Source organism: Carettochelys insculpta, chromosome 3 (assembly GCF_033958435.1).
Source record: "Carettochelys insculpta isolate YL-2023 chromosome 3, ASM3395843v1, whole genome shotgun sequence".
Lineage (NCBI taxonomy): Eukaryota > Metazoa > Chordata > Testudines > Carettochelyidae > Carettochelys > Carettochelys insculpta.
The window spans coordinates 53,885,663-53,909,744 of NC_134139.1; the positions used below are offsets into that span (position 1 = coordinate 53,885,663).

The window sequence follows — 24,082 nt, forward strand, 5'->3', positions numbered from 1 at the left end:
AATAAATGCCCATAAGATACCAGACACTCAATTCACTATCACTGCTGAGACAATGACTGCTCCGGAGACTGAAGCCCTTTGTTTAGCCACAGAACAGCACAGCAGGGTAAGCATAACCTGTCCTGTGTGCCCCAACTGGCAACAGACTGGATCAATTTCCTCACCTGTTCAGTACTTCACTTCTTTACACAGGACTGTCAAGAAGAGCCAATTCTACACTGTTTCTTGTGATTTGAACACCTGTTAATTAGGAGCTGAAATGACACCATGATGGTAACCTTCCATCACTAATAACTTGGCCTGAATTCAGACAGATGCCCTACAAATAAAAGGCTCTAGGTCACATTGCTAATTCTCTAAGACAGCCAGTAGCCCCAAAATATCCCTTGTTTACAAAAGGAGCTCACAAACACAACAACTAACCCAGGCAGAGACACAGATCACAGAGGGAACGAGGCACCAGGACCTCCTCATCTAAATAACAAACTATGACACAAAACCCTTGTTTCCAACAACAGGATTCATTCACCAAATCTGTGTCAACAATGAAACTAGTTTGAACACACAGTGTTGCTTCTGTTGACTGTTTCAATTATAGACAAGTTTTACTGTGTGCAGGTAAGCGATGTCACATATTGTTCTGATGAACTGTTCATGTGCATGAGCTGTGATGTGGGTAAGCACCTGCCATTTCAATCTAACTCATAACCCAGCTGCCACACTAAGTTTTTCAAAACAGCCAACGGGCAACTAGCCTAAAGGACTGTTCTCACGTGGAATGTCATCTACAGGTGGATTCTGATCTAGTCATCAATTGTCATATATGTACTAGTAACACACAAACTCTCACTCTAGATGAGACCTGTGGTCCACTTACCCAATATTCTGTCTAGCAACAGCCAGGACTGCATTCCTCAGGAGGAAGGTACAAAAAAAAGCCCACAACAAACTGAAGTGAGCTGGTATGTGCCCTATGAAGATCTCATCCTAATCCCTTACACCTAGAGACTAGTTTAAGCCCTGAAACATGTCCTTCCAATGCCCCGTGCTTTCTTCTTGGGGAATTCTCCACCAAAACACAAGAATTCTACAAAATTCAGCTTATTTTATTAGTCAAAATGAAATATGACCATGCCACTTTCAATTACTGTTAATTTATCTAAGTTACAATACAATGGATCGAAAATGGGAATGGGGAGCGTACAAGGAAATTCCCACGCCCCCTCTGTCTAATAATGTAGCTACTATCGACCGTTTAATTCTAGTCATTAGTCAAATATACACAAAGGTATGTACTCAGTAAAATATCAGAAGCAAATGAACAGTAAGTGAGGGCTGGGGAATCAAATTTAATTTATGTTAGCTACTAACCATCTTCAGAAAACTCAGTAGTAAACAGTTCCCAGAGCACATTTTAATAGGAAAAATTTTACAGTTCAAAATTTAGACCAATTCTAATCACTAAAGCACCAAAAAACATTTATATAGCCATACAGATATTTACAATAAAGCTCCTTTATACCACACTCTAGCAATATAAGGGAGCCTTAAAACTTTTACACTTGTTTTATGCCCCTGTGGAAATTCACTAAAAGGAACAACTAACTAATAACAATGAAAAAGGTAAGCCGGCAGGCTACTACAGGTTGAACTTCTAGTCCACCAGCCTCAGGACTTGGCAGATGCTGAATGCGAGAATTTGCCAGACTATGGGAGGTCAATATGGTCTAGCAGCATTACCAACACTTCCACAGTTTACTGGACTCTTAGAATACAATTGGGGTAAATTAGAGCTAAACAACATCACAAAACACTGAGAGCCAGAACTGGGAGCTTTAAACAAACTTTATGCGACAACGAGAAACTTGGTCATACCCGTAAGTGGCCATCCTACTACCTAAAATCATGCCAGATTATGAATGTTGCCAGACAAGAGTGTTAGACTAGAGAGGTTCAACCTGTACATTACGCTCTGCTTGAGGGGATGATATCCTTCCAAACTAGGCATGCTGCAGTAGCAAGCCAGATGGACAGAGCCTCTCCCAGTTGCTTGCACACCCACCCTCCTGGCAGTGACCAACAACTCCCCAAGCATACATGCACGCTCACAACATCCCCTCCCCTCCCACTGATTTAGATTTTGCCTGGTTGCATTGGGCTGCAGGGGAGGAATAAGTGACGTTCTTATGGCTTCCCTTTGTGCACCTCAGAAGTCCTTCTGTGGGGAGCCAAAGACATCTGTGGACTACATGAATTCTGCACCCATGCAATAGTGCAAAAGTGCTTGCCCCTAATTAACACAACCCTGGGCATATCCATTAGTCATATAAACACTTCAAATCCCTCTTTGTATAGTAAATGTGATGTCTGTGTAAAGACTGGAGCTGGAGGGAATTTAGAACCTCGACAAGAGTTCATGGTGCCCATCTTAAAACCAAGAGAAAAACAACATGAAAACCCACCTGGATCTTCATGGCAACCTCCTTACCATTCTTCAAGCGTGCTAGGTGAACCTGGCCAATGGAAGCAGCAGCAAAGGGACGCTCTTCAAAGAACTCCAGCTTCTCCCTCCAGTTGGGACCAAGGTCATCATTCAAAGTTTTCTAGAGATGTGGGGGAGAGAGAATCAAAGTAAGGAAAGCTAGGGTCTAGGCCAAAATTTTATTTCCCTCTGCTGGAACGCAACATGTTCCTCTGAGATGCCAGGCAATGGTTCAGAGTGCCTCAGTGTCTGAAAGCCACCACACTTTCTAGATCTTCCCTTTGCAGCCATTGCAAATCTATTCAGATAGAACACTGCCTGCTCCAGGAAAAGTCAGGCTCAAGACAAAAACAGACACAGTCTTGCCTAATCTACAGAAATATGCAGTACATCTTAAGCAGAAGGCCAAGAGCATTTAAAAAAAGCAAAGCTACAGAAGGAATTGGTTGTGCTCAGTGTACCAAGCCCTTTTATCTCGTAATTTTTGCACGATTTTCCAGCAAAAGAGGGTGGGGAGCTAGGGAAGACAGCAACAGGATATGCCACCTTTCAAGAGCAACCCAGGCCCATTGCAGAAATCAGCTATACAGAGGTACAGGACATAGAATAAACAGCAAGAAGTCCTATGATACCTTACAGACTAACAGATATTGTGCAGCATGTTTTCATGGGTGAAGATCTGCTTCATCAGATGCAAAGGGGGAGCAGTCCCTCAGAGGAGGATTTAAAGAGGGGGTCTCAGTAAAGGGGAGGGCCAGAGCCGATAAGGTCTATTCAGTCAGGGTGTACACGACCCATTAATATGCAGTTGTGAACATCAAGCGAGGAGAAAACAAGTCAGTTCGGTCAGGGAGCTTGTAGCCCATTGTCATATGCTAATGTGGAGGAGTGAACAACAGCAGAGAAACTGCTTTGTAATGGGCCAACCACTCCCAGTCTGTTTAATCCTTGGCTGATGAAGTCAAATTTGCAAATGAATTGCAGCTCTGAAATTTCTTTCCATTTTATTTTTGAAATTTTTAGGTTGTAGGACAGCTACTTTTAAATCTGATACTGAGTGTTCAGGGAGACGGAAATGTTCTCCTATAGGTTTTTGTAGGTTATCATTCCTGATGTCTGATTTATGTCCATTTATTCTTTTACATAGAGACTGTCTAGTTTGGCCCATGTAAATTGCAGTGGGGCATTGCTGGCACATGGCATATATTGTATTAGTAGATGTCCAGGTGAAAGAGCCCCTGATGGTATGGTTTTATGTTAGGTCCTGTGATGATATTGCTGGCGTAGATATGTGAGCAGAGCTGACAGTGAGGTCTGTTGCAAAAATAAAATAGAAAGTGAAATTTGAGATGCAATTCATTTGCAAATTTGACTCCATTCACCAAGCACTGAACAGAGACTGGGAGCGGGTTGCCCAATTCAAAAGCAGTTTCTCTGCTCTTGATGTTCACACTTCCACATTAGCATATGACAATGGGCCACATCGCCCATGACTGAACTGACTAGTTTTCTCCTCTCGATGTTCACAATTCCACCTTAACTGCTGATAATGGGCCATATCTACCCTGATGGAATAGACCTTGTTCAGCTCAGGCCCACCCTTCACTGAGACCTCCTCTTTAAATCCTCCTCTGAACACCCCCCTGGCCCCACTCATGCATCTGATGAAGCAAGCAGGTCTTTGCCCACAAAAGCTTATGCTCCAAAATATCTGTTAGTCTTTCAGGTGCCACAGGACCTCTTGTTGTTTTTGAAGATACAGACTAACATGGCTACCTCTCCAATACTTGTCAGGATATAGAATAGTACTTATCAGTACTAAACAGCATTTGGATACACTGTCAACCTGTTACTTCACTTTCCATTCTAACACGAGTAGAAACTCACCTGAGTCAGATTCGTATGGGGAACAAAATTCTTGTGGGTTAATCTGCCTCAATTCCCTTTACTGATCTTTGCAGTTAAAAAAAAAGAAAAAAACTCAAAGATGGCACAAGTCATTTGCTTCATTTTGACTCTGCTTGACAGTGTGTAAAATATCACTCTGAAAAAGTTATGAGCTAAAATCTTCATTTTGCCCTACTGATCTTCTCAACTTCCTCCCACTGACTCCAAGTCACTTTTGAAAATGAGACATCGGTGCTTGTGTCAATTTAACCCACTCCTGCTTCGGAAAGGATGGAAAAAGAATAAAAGAAAACAACTGAAAATGTGATGTACCTAAATAGCTCCAAATTACACCAGCCAACCTTTAGACTGGTGGGTCCCATGACAGAGAGAATACTCAGCACAGAACTGCATTTCCTGTGGATAGGTTAAGTTACTGGGAAAGAAAAGTTCACTTAATCATGCGTTGTAAAGCTGCACTCATGTCCTATAAAAAGTTAAAATATTTACTGAAAGAGTACTCCAAAAATTCCAGCCCCTGCCTTTGCCTAGGGCAAGTCACAGGGTGTGTTTATTCCACTTCTACACGGCTCCCCATGTTAAACAGGGCAGAATATTCCTCACCATCACTTGCTTTACTGGCATGAAGTCTGCACTCTGACGCACACGCTCAAAAATCCTCTGGAGATGAGGGTTGATGAATGCATTATCTGCCAAGAGGAAAATACAAGCTGGTTAGAAAGAGCGAACTACACTCACAGAAATTCTCACTTATAAACATGCTTTTTGATCACTAGTGTGCATATGGATCCATGAGGTCTCTGTACCCCCAGGTCTTCTCTTGTCAACAACTCCTCTTCAGGGTGACTACTAAGTACAGAAGTCAAGATTATATAAACAATATGATCAAAAATTCTTCTCAATGCTGAAAAGGCCCATCGTGAGCATTACATCTGGGAAGCTGGGTAACCAGTAGAGGAGTCACTTGCACAAATCCTAGGGCAAGAGAGAAATGGAAGATGCAAAGAATGATTGGAAACAAAAGAGCTGGCAGAACAAAGGTTACATTTTATCCTCATCTCTTCAGATCAGAACACTAGGACCATAACTATGCTGCTGTGTTGCAGAAACAGATCAGTACTCTGCTTCTCCTCACACACACACACACCAGTCACAAACTGAAGCATAAACACAAGAATACCACCTCCTGGCACACACTATATTCTAATATTGATTTTCCAATGTTTGTCTGCATTGTTCACTAAGATGCTCATTAACAATCTGCATGTCCTACACTTATATGGAAGTCTTGCCGCTGCAGGAATGCGGGAAGGAATTATGTGTGATGCTGTACACTTGGCTAAGAATTGATAGTTATGGATGAATCCAAACCAATGAAACAGCACTTAATGCAGAACAAAATGTACTACACAGGATCTAACCCCCCACATCCAAAATAAGCAAAATTTGTATATAGATACAGTATTTATGCCATAATGTATACAATCTTAACTCTGATTGGGACTTCTCTACTGGGCTTGTGTGACACTAAAAGATTAATACCAAGTTGCACCAAATTTTGACTGAGAAAAGAAGATTCCATCTGTCACTGATTTAAGAACAAACATAACAAAAGCATTTAAGAAAAGAACAGTAGTGGCTAAAATAACAGTCAACCAGAATTTGAAAGGATGTAACTCACAGTTATTTAAAAATGAAAAACAGAAAAGATGGGTTTTCCCAAAGGAAGCCCTCTCCTTTAAACAGACGAGGGTTCCACAGCATCTCAGAGCACAAAGAAAGCATACTGCCAACACCTTCTGACATTTCATACTTTAAGGGCACAGCAAGACAACCAAAAACAAAAACCAAAAAAAAAAAAAAAAGCTTTTTTTTGCTATTCCCCACTAATCTTGTCAAATGTGTAGAAGTAATTCCAAGCCACCCTCAGTCTTGAAAGAGCTGCATAATTAACATTAAAAAGCCCATTCCTAATGATTTAATGATATAATGAAAAATGTGAAATATGTATAAGCACATAAGTTTGAATATGCATTAAGGCTGCAGCTTTACATTAGGAAGCTGGCAACATTAAACCAACTCAAAAGTGCACTCTCTTGCAAAAAGAACAAGTTTCTCAGAAGAAAAGACACTAGCACACTCCCTCAAACACTGTACCAAGTAAACCCTTCATCTCCTGAAATGTCTGTGCACTTGGGGACAGTGGTTCATCACACAACTGACACAACTTCCCAACAATTTTATACCTGGAGAGAGCTGGATATGCAACAAGTACTTCTAGTTCATTAGTTTTATAACCACCACTCATGTACAAGAAATGCACATTTTTGTACATTTATAAATAAATGTGTTCTAGTTGGGGATGGCGTGATAGCCACAGTTTTGTTGTAGCAGCACGGTGCCCTCTAAACCAACCAACAAAGACAGCAGTAAAAATATGACTGAAAAGCAATACAGTGCCAGTGGTGAAGTCAGTAATACGCAGGAAAAAGGATCTTGTTACATTGATTTCAACAAATGTGCCACTGAACAAGGGTGAGCTGTTAAGTAGTGAACTGAAAAGAATGTACAGAAGCTAAAAACACAACTGTAAAATCCAGCAGTACAGGCTGGGAAAGAAATTCATCATTGTTACAAGTAGCTGCAATCTCTGACTTCAATGCACCCACTTGTTTGTGGTGAATATGGTTTTAACATATGTGCACTTGAACCCCAATCTTCAGAGGAGCATATTACAATTCCTACTAACTTAGCTAACTTTTAACACCGGGACCAGGCCATTTAAACTGTGGTATACTCGGACACACCAAACCAAAGTTACTACCCCTGGGGATTCCCAATGCCTTCATAGAAAACACAAATGAAAAATGTTTTGCTTACTTGCACATACATGTGACCTTGTCAAGCCACAAGGTGGCAGGAATTGCACTAGCTCTCCTGTCTCAGCAGGTAACCCAAGAATCAGATCAATCACTGAACGGTGCTACCATTCTCAGCAATGAAGAAATTACTGCAGCCCTACCTTTTCCCGCCGTAGCAATAGAGCAATCGCTCCATACAAGAGTTGAGGGAGGGAAAACTCACTCTTATAACACTTGCAAGTCTGTCAGTATTACAAAGACATGGCGGATGAGGTACTCTCTTTTATTGGACTAGCTTCTGTTGGCGAGACAAGTTTTCAAGCCATCCTGAAACAGATATGGCTACAAGTACACTCCATGCAAGTATTAAGTCAACCAATAAATCGTTTAACTCTCTTCCTGAAAGGCAGGCAAGACAAAGAAAATCCAGGGTGTTTCTGTGACCCAGATCCAGAACTTGTACTCCCTTGTCCCCATGACTTCAGAGTGCATGCAGACCAATGACTAAGCACTTGACCACTGCAACTCATTCGAATGTACAAAGCATTTTAAGCACATTTCCTCCAGCAAATAATCTGACTCAGGACTACGCATCGAAATGAGGCTCGCTCAATTCTGGACATTTGGATCACTTAGCTACACAAGGGCATGGACTGAAGAGTTGTTCCTGAAAATACACTAGAGTTGAGGCTGAAGAGAAAGACACCCTTTCTTACTCCATCTCCACTCCTGGAACCTCTCCACGGAGCTGCCTTTGCTGAGTAACATCCCAAAGAAGTAAAGCAGTAGGGGGATTCCAGAGGGCCATGCAAATGAAAACAGATGGCAGCCTGTAAAACTGAATCAACTGCTGCAGATAAGAGCTCAGAATGAGTCACTATAAAATTAGATGTTGTTCCACATGACCTGTGTCACCTGCCCACCTGTGTTCTCTTCAGAGGCTCAATAAAAATACAAAAATAATCTACCCTGGCATGTTCAGAAGGTAAAGGTCAGGGAAAGAAAAAGCCCAGGAGGAACTGCCACCACTCAGCTAGTTATGTTGGCAATGTTTTTGTTCTTTTGTTTGCTTGGTTTTTAAAGCCTCAAGCAAATCCATATGAGCTTATGGATCACTCGTGTGCTAGAAGGAACGTGTAGAGCAGTGTTCCCCTCCAAATCTTTTTATGCCCAAGATCACTTTTGGAACTAAACATTTTTGGACTTTTGGAAACCAAGGTTTACCCTGCTCTTCTGAGCCCCTGCCCCTTTCCCAGAGTCCCACCCTGCTCATTCCATCGACTCACTCTACTTTCCACTCACCTCACCCCATTCACTTTTACTGGACTGGGGCAGGTGACTGGGGTGCAAGAGAGGGTATGGGGTGCTTGTTCTGAAAGCAGGCGCAGGGTTGGAGCAGGGTTTTGAGGTGCTGGCTCTGGGACAAGGCGCAGGGCTGAGGCAGGTTCCTGGCATGTACAAGTGGATATGGCATGCTTGCTCTGACAGCGGGCTCAGGGTTGGGGTGGGGCTTTGGGGTGCTGGCTCTCACAGGGCAGCACTTACTGCCTGTGGATCCAGGCTCGCAGCACAATGTGGCTGAGGCAGGCTCCCTGCCCCAGTCCATATGGATACACGTTCACGTACAAACCTGGACAGGAGCCATGGCTGGCTGGCAGCAGGGCTAGCAGTGGTATACCACACTGCCAGGAGAAGTTGCCAGTGCAGGCCGATGGTTCATGGGAGCAGTAGCACAGCTCTTTGGCCACAGTGTCTCCTTGGAGTAGAGCCATGCAAATCTGACAATACCATGGTCTCTCCATGGGCAGACATTTGTATCTGCACAGGACTATACACACTGCTCCCAGAAGGGGACAATAAGCCCCTATGGCCCCAGGGGTGCAGGTCAGGGGGCACCTGGCGTCTTGTGGCTGGAGCAGGCGGGGAGCTTGCAGCATGCTGATCACAATCAACTGGGAGATTCCCAGGATTGTCCCTTTGGTCGCCATTGGCCAATTGGTGACCACTGCTGTAGACAGGTGTTAGTTAGGTGAGAAAGCTTACTGGGCCAACTTCTGTTGGTAAGAGACGTGCTTTTGACCTACATGGAGCTTTTCAGACCACCGCCAGAAATGTGCAAGTTAAAAACGTGTGGACCGGATAGACTGTAAGGTGGACAGAAAGCTGGCCATACTATCAGGCTCAATGGATAGTGAGCAATGGCTCAATATCAAGCAGCGTACCCCAAAGGTCAGTTCTGTGGCTAGTTTTGTTTAACATCTTTATTAATGATCTGGATAAAATGATGGATTGCACCCTCAGCAAACTTGTGGATGACACTAAATTAGGAGGAGAGGTTGATCCACTGGAGGGCACAGATATGGTTCTGAGAGACCTAAACGAATTCGAGGATTGGGACAAAAGACATCTTTTGAGGTTCTATCTAAAATGAGGTTCAACAAGGACAAGTGCAGAGTCCAGCACTTAAGACAGAGGAATCCCAAGTGCTGCTACAGGATGGGAAGTGACCAGCTAAGTAGCAGATATGCGTAAAAGGACCTGGGGATTAGAGTGGATGAGAAGCTGAATATGAACCAACAGCGTGCCCCTGCAGCCAAAAAAAGCTAACAGCATACAGGGGTGCATTCTTAGGAGCACTGCTGGATTTAGGGAAGTGATTATTCCCCTTTATTTGGCACTGTAAGGCAGCATCTGGAGTATTGTGTCCAATTCTGGGCCCCCATTACAGAAAGGATGTGGACACAATGGAGAGAGTCGAGAAGAGGACAACAAAAATGATTAGGGGGTTGGAGCACGTGACTTATGAGAGGCTGAGGGATTTGGGTTTAGTCAGTCTACAGAAGAGTGAGGGGGAAACTGGATAGCAGACTTCAGCTTCAATTTGAAGGGGTTGGGGGCTCCAAAGAGGATAGAGAGAGGGTGTTTCTCAGTGACAAGAGAGGAGCAGTGGTCTCAAATGTAGTGGGGGGAGGTCTAAATTGGATATTAGGAAATCTTTTTCACTAGGAAGGTGGCAAAACATTGGAATGGGTTACGCAGGGAGGTGGCAGAATCTCCATCCCTGGAGTTTTTAAATCTCAAATTGACAAAGCTCTGGCTGGGATTATTCAGTTAGGACTGGTCTTGCTTTTAATAGGAGGTTGGACTCTGACCTCTGAGGTTTCTCCCAACCCTATGATAATATGTAATTCAGCACTCTGGAATAACCTATGACCACTAAATAACTGCATCTTACTGTTTTGGCTCTACAGGTTGGAAACTCTTTGGGGAAGTGACTTTGGTTTTTCATATTACTCGTCTTGCAAAGGTTCTAGGTATCTGTTTGAGATCCAAAACCTCACTAGTCAACATCTGCAAAGTTCAAGCTGAAGTATCCAAGTGACTCCATAGTAAGGGCAATCAATCAATCTCTCTCCAGTTTATACTGTTGAAAGCATACCCCAAATTTAGTTTCCAGGTGATCTTAACTGATTCATTTTATTCAGTCTTTCCACTTGGGGAAAATTTGGGATGTTTAAATTGAATCTGTTTAATTTTTGTCTAAATTTGTTTTACCACTACTTAGAACACATGCACCGCTCATTCAGCTTCTGGCCACTGCCTTTACAGCCCTGAGTAAGTAAATACCAGTTAAAATGCCTTTAGAAGGAACATCACTACTGATATTTCTAAAATCTGTATTAAGATATCAAGCTAGATATTTTAGGAATTGCTGTTAATTAAAACCAGAGCTGCAACAACTGTGGATCTTTTCTAAATAAGATATCAAAAAAAAGAACTGTCAGATCTCTAGGAAAAGCTATTCCAATGTTTCATTGCCTGCACTTAAAATGTGGATCTGACTGCTAGCCTGAATTTATCTACCTTTAACCTTCAGCCACAGACGCCATTATGCCTTTGTCTGCTGAATTAAAAAACTCACTCTTAAGAAACCTTCTCCCCAAGTTGATCCGTAAGATGTCATCTGACGACAGGCTACAATCTAAACTAACTGGAACACAGAAAATTAAAGGTTCTGTTGGTCCCCAATTTAGTTTTCACATTTTAACACTAAGGATTTCGTTCTTCTAGCTGAGACATAACAATATACCCTCTTTGGCTTGTTGGCACTGCTCCGAGATATTGATTTTGAATAGAACAGTCTCCCAGACACTTATCTCATAATGAAAGTCTCTATAGCTTCATGACCACTCTAGTTACCTGGAACTACCCAGCGTCAACATAGTAGATGTACATGTGAATATGATGGAAGAGACAGAGCAAAACAGAAGGTTTGGTGGAAGGTATCTGGCATTTGGTACTGAAGAAAAGTTTAATGAGGTCAACTCACTGCAACAGAAAAACAAGAATACCATTTTCCAAACACAGTATTAGCCAAGTAGTGGAACACGCATTTTGCAAACACTTTTGCCAAAATCAAAATTCAGATTTCCTTCCTATACCCAACTAGGCTTGAAGTCACTTCTGCAGCAATGTCTCACCACCAGGAGTATTCACAGACTACTGAACAACCTAGGAATTACATCATCACTGTACTAAATTGTGCAAAGGTACAGGTTTGTGCCATGCCAGGGTTTGGAGATGTACTTTAAAGAATTGTGTTTGCAGGACTGTGCTCTCACCTGCCTTCCTCATCTGGTTGTTATGCTTACTTGTTCAATTTGTTCAACACAGTCTAACACTTCTGTTAAGTTTTAGGATTTGATTTTTACCTTCAGTTATCCTCATGGTGTAGAGCCACCTTATTTTAGCACCACTGCAGAAGGGCTAACTGGCCTTCAGGTAGCTACTGGAGTTTAGCAATCTATGTGTGACTCAATTCTCATTTACAGAACAAATGCTGCGGGAAGAAGATGGATACGCATACAAAGGAGAGGGTTTGACGCCCTTATTGCCTGCCATTTCAGAAACCCCAGGTAACTGAACTAAACTGGCAATTCGGTAATCTTCATTTTCCCCATGAGGAAATGGCTCAGCTGACCTGTCACCATTCACTTGACACTATCCGTCTGCTTAAGGACAGTTTGCTGTGCTACTGGTCTGGTAAACAATATGATACCCAGTCAGTGTCTCTTATTAGCAATGACTTCACATCTTCCTGCCCTCTGTATGCAATAAGTAGATTGCCCAAGATGAAAGTATCACTGAACAACAGTTGGCATGCTCCAGAGAACGAGACCTGCTACTTACCTTGAATGCTCAACATCTGTCCTAGCTTCAGTGCAGCTCCCCGCACCTTGCAAAGAGTTCGCACAATTCTTTCTGCATTGGCCTCTGACAGAAAGGGGCTGGAATCCGTAATTGCCTTCTTACCTGAGGACAGGAAGAGAGATTAAAATGCTTTATGTATCCCAGTGACCTACTGGATCCCACTACATCATCCTGTTTTACTCTATACCCCCTTCTCTCAAGAGATCAACATATCCATTTATTCTCCATCCAGCATAAGGCCATTCCCAGAACTCCTCAGAGAAGCAGATCTGAAGTATGTATGACAGTCAGGTCCAGACACCCCAAAGGGAGAGTAGGGAAGATGAACCAAAAAATATAAGCAACTGAATCAATCAATTGTATACCATGGCATTGTGTAAAAAAACCATCAAGTAAAGGCTTTTATGGCATCCTGTAACTCTTTGAATTTGATGGTCATTTGCTGGGAGCCTATCTGAGGGACCTGATAAGCCATGAGCCAGGTCCAAAGGCTTGGCAGGGCCGGATCCAGCATCTCGGCCCTATTTGGCTTGTAGAAGTATCTTCCAGCTACTGTGGTGCCAGTCCTTTTACCCATTTACTCACTGGGGCCAGCCTAGCCATCCCCTAACTGGGGACCCAAGTTTTAATTTCTGTTACTTCTACTATGTTCGTTAGCTGGTTAAGACCTCATTGTTGTGTCTGAATTTAAGATCCATTCCTCTACAGAACAGCCAAATCCCACTGGTCTTACTCTCACAAACACCACCAGTATTGCAGCACATGGGATTAGGCTCAACATCCACATAATTCAGATCCCCCAGTAGGCAAAACCTGCCACTGGTCAGGCTCACTTTCTGGCTCCTACTGGCAACTGTATTAAGCTTTCAGTTCGCAACAATTAGTTGCTACAAACGATGAGAACACTCCTCCCTTTGAGGGTGAGAAGGGAAGCACCTAGGAGCAAAGAGGACAGGGAAATTGTAGCTCAAGCACTCCAGTCTCTACCCCCAAATTTCCTTCCAGAGGTCAAAAGAGGTCAAGGAGGAGCAGCTCTGTTTAGGACTCAGACTGGGAACACAGGGTCTGCAGTGGCTCCTGACAAACCTGTCCACTTCACTGAGAGCACAGCCCCCTGTCAGCGCCACAGACTATGCCAACAAGGAACAAAGGGTAACCTACCAGTCAAATCTCCTAAAGCAAAGCCACAGGCAGGTTTGTTATAGCAAAAAGCTGCAAGTCAAGTTTGTAACACAGGGGAAGGCTGTTTGTTTAGGCAACGATGACTGCACGTAGAATGTGAACACAGCACCCCACCAATTCTGGAAATGAAGCAACTGCACAAGGACATTGCTGGGACAGAGAACGAGGAAGAAAAACAGACTTACTGGCTCCTTAAGCCAAAAAGAGAGGGCCTCTCAGGGTGCTATGTAATGAGAGCTGGCTGAGGCACATCTACCTCAGTACAGAGCAAAAGTAACCAGATAGTGGAGGGAACCCAGGCTGGCTAGGGAAAGCTGAGACCCAGACACGTTTGTGGTCCATAAGGTAGGCAGGCCACATGCACGTGGAAGAGGCCTGATGTTATCCTCCTCTGGCTCTGCAGCTCCTACCTCCACTGGCTGCTTCTGGTATTGTACATGAGGCTATAAGGACTTCTTCAGCACCTGGCCACAACAGATGACTGTGGGAGGATGCATGTGAGGAGGACATGGAATGAAACAGGAGAGGGTGACTAAAGGAGCAGATTGAAAAGTAGAGAGAGTAGAGTGGGAGGGGAAGAAAAAACAGTTCAGGTTTAAACTGGGACTCCTACAGTCATTTGCTACGCACACAAGAATTAGAAGAAAACATTGCTCACGATCCTAGTTGCAAAGAAACCACCTAAACAGGATTTCCCGGACCTGCCCAATCAAACAAGATTTAGATTATTTTGTTATTTTTTTTAAATCTGGTTTCACACAAGAAACCCTTCCGCCCATCTCTCATAGGTCACACTGGACCCTGCCAAAACACTCCTAAATCATCAGCTATAAGATTAGGAAGGTCAATAATTCAGGATAGGCCTGAGTTATATGGACTGCTGGTGCCCCAGCCCTGTGAATATTCACAGCTCTGTGTTCAGCTCCAGCAAAGGTCAGAGACCCAGGTCTCAGTTTTGAAAGTTGCTTCATGCACAGCTGCAAAGGACCTGCCAGCGATTAGTGCCTGACACAGAATGCTCACAACAGATGAGCCCTTCCTTTTCTTTCCCTGTGGCAGGAGGGAAGAGGGGAGGAGGATGTGACATAATTGGCAGCCCTCCCTTTCCCAGCTGCCCTCTCCCCCAGCAGTGACCATGAGGGGGCTTCCTGTAGAGTAAGAGAAGAGGATAGACCTTGCACCAGACCAAAGAGGCTTCCTGGGAGAGTATCTTGCACAGAGCTGACCTTAGGGAAAATGGCACCTTGGCAAATATGCATTTTGGTGCACCTGACTCCATGTCTGTGGTCTTCCCCATTGCCCCATGTCCCCCAAAGGCTTCCTAGGCTCCCCATGTCCCCCTTCCCCCAGCTCCTGCACCTTCCTCCCGGAACTATGCTCCCTTTGCCCCAATGCCTGCACCCTGTACCCTTTCACCACTCTTCCCTGCACCCCCTAATCCCGGTAGTCTCTCCTGCAACCATGTGGACGAACTGAACAATCTGGACGCACAAAGCAGCTGGCATTACTGCTCAGCCCCTACACTGGGCTGCTGCTCCTTCATCTCAAGCAGACCAGGGGTGCACAAGGAAAGCACAGCTGCTGGTGCCTCAGCACAGCCCAGTTGGGGAAGTGACCTGAGTTTAGGGAACCCTGGTGTTGTGTATGGGGGTGGGTGGGGGAGAAGAGGACTGTTTCCAGTCCATGTTTATGGTATTGTAAATCCCTCCCTCTCTCTCAACTTACCAGGAAGGATGGGGACGCAAAACTTGGAATCATTCTGGGCACCACCAGAAGTTATACAAACCTGTGACGCTTGCACACAAGTGGCTCAAAAAAAAAAAAAAAAAAAAAAACAGCTGAGCCATGAAAACTAAATCAGCCTTCTGCATGTGTCTCTGAACCTCACTCCTTTACGAGCACATGCACACTTTGCACACAGATCAAGCGAAGAAAACAGTTAATTAAGGTAGTTCAAAAAACCTAATGAACCCTAGCAGCTTAGAACAACCTTATCAGAGAAAGAAAACTCCCCCAACAATAGCCGTCCACTTCCTCACGGTACACTTCTCCACAACAAGTAAGAACCACACAAACACTAACTTGAGCGTATGTCAAGCTTGTCATTAGCAATGAAGTGTTGCCTTTTTATGCACAGTGCTAAAAGTGGACACACCTCAGAAGGTGACTTGGAAAAAGGCGATACTTTACATCGGGGTCAGCAACCTGCAGCTCTTTAAAGGAGCTACTTGCAGCTCTGAGCGCTGCCGCCATTGACTCCATGTGCATCTCTGGAGGCTGCCACCACTTACATAAAAATCTAAATTCAGCTGCCCACTGTTGAATCAACTGAATTTAGTTTTTTGTTTAAGCGGTGGCAGCTAGAGCTGCTCAGCAGTCAGCTGTGGTGGGCAACCTGGAAGAGGAAGTCAGCTGGGCAGGGAGCTCCCCCCCCCACGGGTAAAAGTCTAAGCCAAGAGGTGAGCTGGTGGAGGACAACCAAGCCTGCCCCCGCCTGAGCCTCACAACCGCTCCCAAGGAGGAGGAGCAGATGGCAGGAAGAGGCCACAGCCACTGCAGCACTGTACATGCTGAGGCAAATTAAGCCTGCAGGCAGTGAGGGTTAGGTAGGTTGGGGTTCAGAGGGGTTAATGCTGGGATGGGGGGCAGGCAAAACCTGGAGATGGGGGTAACAACTTTCCAACTGGTATAAATAATTGTGTGCACTGTTCTTAGAATGGGGTGATAAAAAGCATGGTTTGACATTATTTATTAAGGACTGACTCGTATTCACGTGCACGGAAGCTTCTGAAGGATTGATTTCATAACTGAATTTGAAAAAATGGCTCTTCTCGCAATTTTGATTGCGGACCCCTGGTTTATATAAACAGTAGGTGGATGGGAATCATTGGCACAATAAAACAGAAAAAAGTCCTAAAGAGACGACTGAATACATGTCACACAATGTATTCACTACAACCCTCAAGCCAACTCATTTCAGAAGCAAAATGGTAGACACAGGCTAGCTCCTCTCAGACATCAGAGATAATAACCCTTTACGCTTATACAGAGCTGTTCCTTTCCAGATTTCACATCACATCATGAAGATCACGTTTCAGATGGGAAAATGTAGAGGAAAGCCTGTGACAGACAGGAAAACAACATGGAGTCCAGACTTTCAGCCTTGTGCTCCTACCACTAGAGCAAACTCCTCTTCCAGACATTCTCTGCTAAATTTTAGTGTGTGTAAGCCATGAGAGCCCAAAAATTCTAAAGCCACCCTTCCAACTCTAGAATTATCCCATCCTCTTTCAAATTTAAGTTGGTCTCAGCTCTATAACTGTTTTAAGTCCTGACACATCCAAACAATCACTACTGACTTTTTCCTTACAGTCATACAGATTTAAAAATACGTAACAGATGCTCGCTCAGAGCAAGTCACTGCACAGGGTGGATCTTTTATTTATTTTTAGTCTCTTTGCTTTGCACCACCTTTGAGACATGGTGACAGCTTAGCTACATTGTCACTCCCCTATTTCAAGGAGAAGGGCATTTCTAGAGACAAAGTTCAGCTCACCATTGACTCTAACTGAGAATGGCTGACAGCTAGCCTTTTAGACCAAAAGCCACAGCAAGCTTTTTGTTTGTATAGCACCTAGCACAACGAAGTACTGGCCCCGGTAAGGCACCACTTTATATTAAGCCATTAATACAGATAAAATTGACCTTGAATTCAAGGTCTCCTTTGCTGACAATGGAGGGTATTTGTCTAGAGGCAGGGTTTCATTTTTTATCCGGGGGGGGGGGGGGGGGGCGGGGCTAGGGGGCAACCTTGTTCCAACACCTATGTCATGTTGGTGCTTTAAATACACATTCTAAATAATACAAACACTGCACAGCGATACTGAGACTGCTGCGAAGGTCAGCAGTGACCCAACAGGCTATTTTTAATTTGCCAGCTTGACAGAGACAGCGAAACTTGTCCATGCTCCATACTAGAACATACCAGAAATGGCATATTATTCCTTTTTCTCAGGGGGGATTTTATTTATAAAGTGGCTCCCTTAGAGTGACTGAAGGATTAAAGCCTGGAGGGCCTCATTAACTATGGCTAGGGTTTCAGCAGTGGAGAGCATAGGTATGTGTCCTGCGCATGAGGCAGCACATAAGAAGGTACTACCAGCACAAGTTCATGAGGTAAAAGTGACTGAGTCCCCAGGCCCTCCATATCCCAAGCTGCAATACTGAAAGCAGACTGTTGAGGAGACTGTGTCTGATGGAACAAGAAAGGGGCTACAACAATTAAAACCAAAGAAGGGTGTTAAAAAATACAGCACACAGCTCTGCTGAAGAGGTCAGCATAGCTGCTAAATCAATGGTTCTCAGCCTATGGACCACAGCCAGCTTGTGGCCCAAAGAGCGCGGAACTCTGGCCCACGTGATATACTGGCTGTGAAGCCCTCAGTACTGGCTGCAGCCCACATGGCAAATAGGTTGAGACCCATAACACGAAATCAATCAGAATGGGGGCAAGGATGCCACGTGTGGTGGGAACACTGCAATATGTGAACTTAAGAAAAGGAAACAGACTGGCTGATGGCAAGATCTTTATTTAGCCAAAGCAGTACTAGCCTCTGACCTGGACTCAGAAAACAGGTATGTAGGCCCTTAAAAAATTACTTCTGTGATCATTATATTACAGCTGTGCCTGGAGGCACAACCAGGATTGAGGTCCCATTTCACTGCACACCATCCATACAGTATGAATTTTATTTATTAGGTAATGAGCTTTGGTGGGTAATACCCACTTCATCGGATTTGGCCTATTACCCACAAAATCTCATTACCTGATGAATAAAAGTCTTTAAGGTACCACAGGACTGCTTGGTTTTTTGTGAAGCTACAGACTAACACAGCTACACTTCTGAGACTATTCACACAGTAGGAGACAGCTGCTGCCCAGAAGACATGAAACACCAGGCAAGAGAAGAACGCAAAAAAAAATGGTGAAATGATTTCCGGAACATTACACAACACTCATCTAGTTATTAAGTATCACTACCTCATTCACGTACTACATTTTCCATCAAGGCCTGCTTAAAACACCCTCACATGTATCAGTACTTGTCTCAAAACTATAGCAGTGGCTACAGAAAGTGCATTTAGAATTTAAGAGATACAAGATGACATTTAAAAAAAAAAATCTGAAGTGCAGTTTCTTCCCCTTCTCACTTTATGAAACAGAGTCAAAGCTCATTATGTCCAGCAAGCTGCACAATTCTGCAAAATTTCTGTTTTCATTTTGGAGAGTGCCCAGCTAGCAGGTAATCTATTAATGAAAAAACTATCAGCTAACAGCTGTGCACTCCCTCCTCAATTAAAGCTAGAGATACTCTCCATGTTGTAGCAGGTATGCAAAACTTGACAAAGCGTTCAGTGGCTGTAAACAAAAAACCTTCAAGGACCCTTCAGGCCAAGGTGAGTTTGTTCACATGTATAGCAGATAGCGACAGTGTACACTGTTGACTAGAGCAACTATAAACTAACATTTGCAGATAGCTGTTGCTTCCATAATTCCAGGGTTCTCATGACTTGACATGGGGTTTTGGTTTTTGACTGGTGGAAGCGATTGGTTTGTTGGGGATGGGAGGGACTTAAATTGTATACAGAAAACAAAGCAGGAGAGAAAGCAATGAGAGGGGCAGCTCTTTTGGTCTGTATCTGCAAAAACGACAAGAAGTGCTGTGGCACCTTATAGACTACCGGATATTTTGGAGCATAAGCTCTCGTGGGCAAAGACCCGCTTCATCATCTGGGGTCTTTGCCCACGAAAGCTTATGCTCCAAAATATCCGGTAGTCTATAAGGTGCCACAGGACTTCTAGTTGTTTTAGCCTTGTGGGGCAATCTTTGAATTCCTATTGGACACCACTGCAATAGGAGATGCATTCAGTAGTATTGGAGTGGAGGATAAATCCAGGCTTTGTAACAGCACTGCTGTGTGTGCATATTGATGTTTTATGCAGAAGCTTGCGCTGATTTTCTGGAAACAAAGTTACTAAGAGTCTCAGATTCAAGAGAATCTTGTGATGGTGGTCAAACTTTTGACTGAGCCACTTGAAATGTGGATGGAAGTCACTGCTCCACCCCACCCCCGTGGCCTTCCCACCCACCCCCAAACCACATTAAGAGGTGCTAAATACCCCAGCAACTAGGCTATGGAAAGCATTCAGAACACTTTGTACTTGATTCTGCTCTATGATATGCTGGAACAAGGCCCAAAGACAAAAGGTCTTGATAACACCTGTTTCATCACATGGTTTGCTGCCAGATAATAAAGCCAAAAATCAGTGGCACTTGCCGAAGAGCGTATGGTTAGGGCATATATGATTAACATCCATCCTTTAGGCAGTCTAGATTAGTGACACCGCTGAGGAGCTCAACCTGCAGTTAACCATGCCCTAACTTCAATGGACTCCTCCAGCTGCAAGCACACATCACCCTACCTTCCAGATGGAGTCCACCCCTCAAAGGAGTAAAGTTTCCTTCTTGTTGAGGACGGTGTAGTTTGCCAAAAAGCTCTCCCTGCCCTAACCAGAAATGGATTTAAGAGGTCAAGTCTGTTTAAAAGAAGTACACACGCTTGATGCCATCACAAGAAATAGTCACAGCTACACGGACCAGTATTCAGTCTCAAGTTCCTTAGATGTGGCTTCAGGCAAATGCTACTACGGAAGTTCCTTGTGTCTGTGCCTATAAGCCCTCCTCACCCCCAACACTATGGTACCTGAACACTTTAAAAGAGGACATCCATGTAGCATATGATCAGCATCAACAAAATTGGGATCAGGAACTAGAAAGGATGCTGGGTCTGAAATGACGCCATATTTATCATGGCTACAGTTGTGTAAGGTTCAATTAATTTTTATTGTACTTTGTGTATCGCAGTCAAAAATCTCTTGTCACACCCTCCATATTATCAATTGCACAACCCTTCACAGCACAGAAAAAGCAAACTGCCTCTCAACCTGACAAAGAGTCAGGCTCCATGAGGAGAAACACCTTAACAAAGGAGAGGAGAGGGAGAGAAAAGAAGTTTAACATAAGAGTAAAATAAAATGGCCGGGGGTCAATCCTCTGAACTCGGACTCTGATGAATAACCTCATGGGCTGCTTAAGAGAGAAGTCAGGAAAACTTGCTGACAACAACAAAGCGCAGCTCTCCACTATCTTAAGCTTTGGAAGGGAGAGACTAACACAAAACTATCAGAGGACTCCGAGTAAGACACACGGTAGAATTGGCATCTGTCCCCACACAGCGACAATCCTGGCCATCCTCATGGGAAGTTTCAAAGAACCCCAACTTACCTGAGCAGGGAGGTCAAACAAAGAATCCAGAATAAAAGGGTTTGCACACTTAAGGCAGGTCTATGACATCAATGTCAATTTCAGGTACGCAATTCTAGCTATGGCAACTGTGTAGCAAGAATCAACACATTGGAAATCAACTAATTTGACTATCCACGCTAAGGAAGGTTGACAGGAGCATTTTTCCCACTGACCTCCCTTGCTCCTCACAATAGAGAGTACAGGGGTCGACTGCCGACTCTGGAGAGATGGACTTTGTGCATCCTTACCAGACACATGAAATCAAATTCCAGAAGACTGACCCTGACCTAGATGATCAAAGTGTACACAAGCCCTAAGTCCTCATCTTCGCCCTATCCACCTCTCCTCCTCTGACAGACTACACCCAACCCACCTTTGAGTCTAATACTATGGGAGTGAGCTTCTGATATGACTCCGGGGTTACCCACTACATAAAGCCTGCAGTGGTTAAAAGCATTTCCCTTATTTAACTTAGTCTGTAACCTTCACCTCAATGATAGAAGGTTAGTCAGACACCATAGTAAGGCAAACAAAAGCTATTTATGGTAAAATAAGATAAGATCATGACCTTTTCCTCTTATGTTTTTAGTATTAAAGTGGAACAACTGGGAGGTAAGTCCAAAGAAAGTTATGTTACCGTCGATTTCTGACCTGCTTTAAATTCCTTAAGCACGCAACAGGATCACCTATAAAAAATATCAATCTGAGGCCATGACTTTGTATTAGTTTGGAGATCCTCTATACAAAATAATTCCTTCTAGAGCCATGCAAAATCCAGCTAGGATGTGGGAAATTTCCATATGCCAGCCTAAAGCCAACTGTCCTTGATAAGAAGCCTACCTTACTGAAACCAACTATCACAGAACAACAATATAAATCAAACGAGGTTATGGAAGCTCTCTCTTCCGCACCCTCACCTCGCTGCTCCAGTGTGATCAGACTTACTTTCCAATTCTATCACTTTTAAGAGGCAGACATTGATGAGGTTGGGAATGAAGAGATTTAACCCATAAGACAGTGTCATGCTATGGGATGCTGGTTTAGGACATTTGGAGAAGCCATACAAACAAGCCTTCAGAAGGACCATGGGAAAGCACTGAGTCCAATAATGCTTGATATCATCCTCTGTCTAGATCCTCACATCTAGGCCATTTCCAAATCTCATCATCTTCCTCTAATATATCCTTAAATATCTGGCCTCTTCATTGCCCATAACATTAGTATGCACCCAGGTCTTCATTTCCAATTTTTACTGTACCCTTATCTCTGACTTCTGGACACTCACTTGATTCCACTCAGTTAAAGTATTGTCACAAACCTCATTCTGAACTGTTCTGACCAGGTTATTCCTTCTTTCAATCCCTGCCCCAGCACCTTCCGCATCAAAGAAACAGAAACAAGTTTCTTGCTGGCCATCTTCAAGAACCTTTACAACTCTGTACCCATCTGTTCATTTGCTCCCAGGTTCTTATTTCATCGCTCTTCCTGTCCTCTCCCTAGATCAAATTCACTGAAGGCAATATCAGCCTCCGTTCCCCACTCTTCCACTTCCCCCATCAAGTGCCTTAGTGCACAGAATGCACCCACCCACCCCAAACTAATCCATAACGCCACTATCCTGTCTGCTAAATCCCCCAACATCCACCATTGCCACAATGTCCACTGATAGCTACCACATGGTCAATAGGGATAGCCATATTTAGCTGATACAGGACTATCTACAGTGCAAAGATAAGTACAATTTCCATCGCTGTAATCCTCAACCCTTCCCCTCTGTTTCTTCCACTCATTATACCCACTTGCTGCATCTTGACTTCCAGATTGTAAACTCTTAACAGTAATGTGTCTCTTTTACTCTGTTTATACATCAGCTATCACAAATGATCTAACTGGGGCCTCTGAGCACCGCTGCAATGCCAAGAGTATTAAATAAGCAACAGATGAAGGTAATTTTAAAAAAAAAAAAAAAAAAAAAAAAGGCGTTTCGAGTGGCATCCTAGAATGGGGCCAACTCACTGCTCGGTAGGGCAGTGCTGCCACGTGCAGCAAAGGGGTTTTATAAAGAACGTCAATGATAGCTAAACAAAGGGAACCTCACACGCGCGCACACACACGAAGTCATTTTCTTAGTTCTGTCCCTTTATCCATCCTTCCTATAATATCACATGGATTTGATATTATTTCCCTATTGATACAACATGCGTCTGCCCACGCATCCTAGATGTAAGCAGACCCCCATTTCCTTTTAGAATTAGTAAGCTTCCAGTGACAAAAGCCACAGTTTCAATGATGCTGGTCAAAGGGCAGGAGCCAGAAATGCTCCACTTCAGTATCAGATACTGTTAACGTCAGTGGCACCAAGACCCCCATAGCCTCACGTTAATGTAGCAGCAGGCATACTGGATGATAGGCAGGAACGTCATGGAAAGTGATGCTGCAGAGGATCCAAGCATTTGTAGACAAGAACCAAATCAATATTATCTACCCAGCTGCAAACCCCGAATAAGGTGATTTTTCCTCCCCAGAGAAGGAGAAAAGTATTTATTTCTGTATCCTCTTCACCTCAGTCCTATAGATTGAACTAGCTAGTCCCATGATGTGGGGCTGGAACTCTCCCAGCTAGAATACAGTTGCAGAAAAGCAGCAAACACATTAATCTAACCAAAACCAATGAGCAAAGAAAGCATAAACAGAAACAGCATATGTTTATATAAACTGGGGGGATAAGATAGCAAAGGCAGAAGTAAATGCAAAATCTGGTATGAAACTTAGCCTCTCTTTGTGCATGTCTACAGAAGAGTCAGGAAAAAGATACGGAAAGACATGAAATGCCAATTTAGTGTTTGAATAAATTATTCTCCCCTGGTTTTCTGTATCAGTCATCACTTGAGTATCAATTAGGTAAAATATTTATGATGGTCAAACAAGTCTAGCTCTTCACAATGTTTCAAACATTAAATCCTGTTCTATTCAATTTTTGTACTAGTATAACTATTTTAGTCTTTTTAATTTTTTTAACCTGAACAGTTATACCATTAGAGCTTATTCCCCCCTTACATATGGGAATAAGC

At 43.6% G+C, this 24,082-nt stretch overlaps 1 protein-coding gene across 2 annotated transcripts in view; it reads right to left on the bottom strand.

The window, feature by feature from the left end:
* Positions 1-24,082, bottom strand: part of COQ8A (coenzyme Q8A) — a 90,235-nt gene that overhangs the window by 12,149 nt on the left and 54,004 nt on the right. For both annotated transcript variants that reach the window (XM_074989869.1, XM_074989870.1), the window contains 3 exons: positions 12,442-12,564; positions 4,994-5,079; positions 2,463-2,603 (listed from right to left, as the gene is read on the bottom strand). In XM_074989869.1, coding sequence (XP_074845970.1) covers positions 2,463-2,603; positions 4,994-5,079; positions 12,442-12,564 — 350 coding nt within the window. The remainder of the gene's footprint in view (positions 1-2,462; positions 2,604-4,993; positions 5,080-12,441; positions 12,565-24,082) is intronic.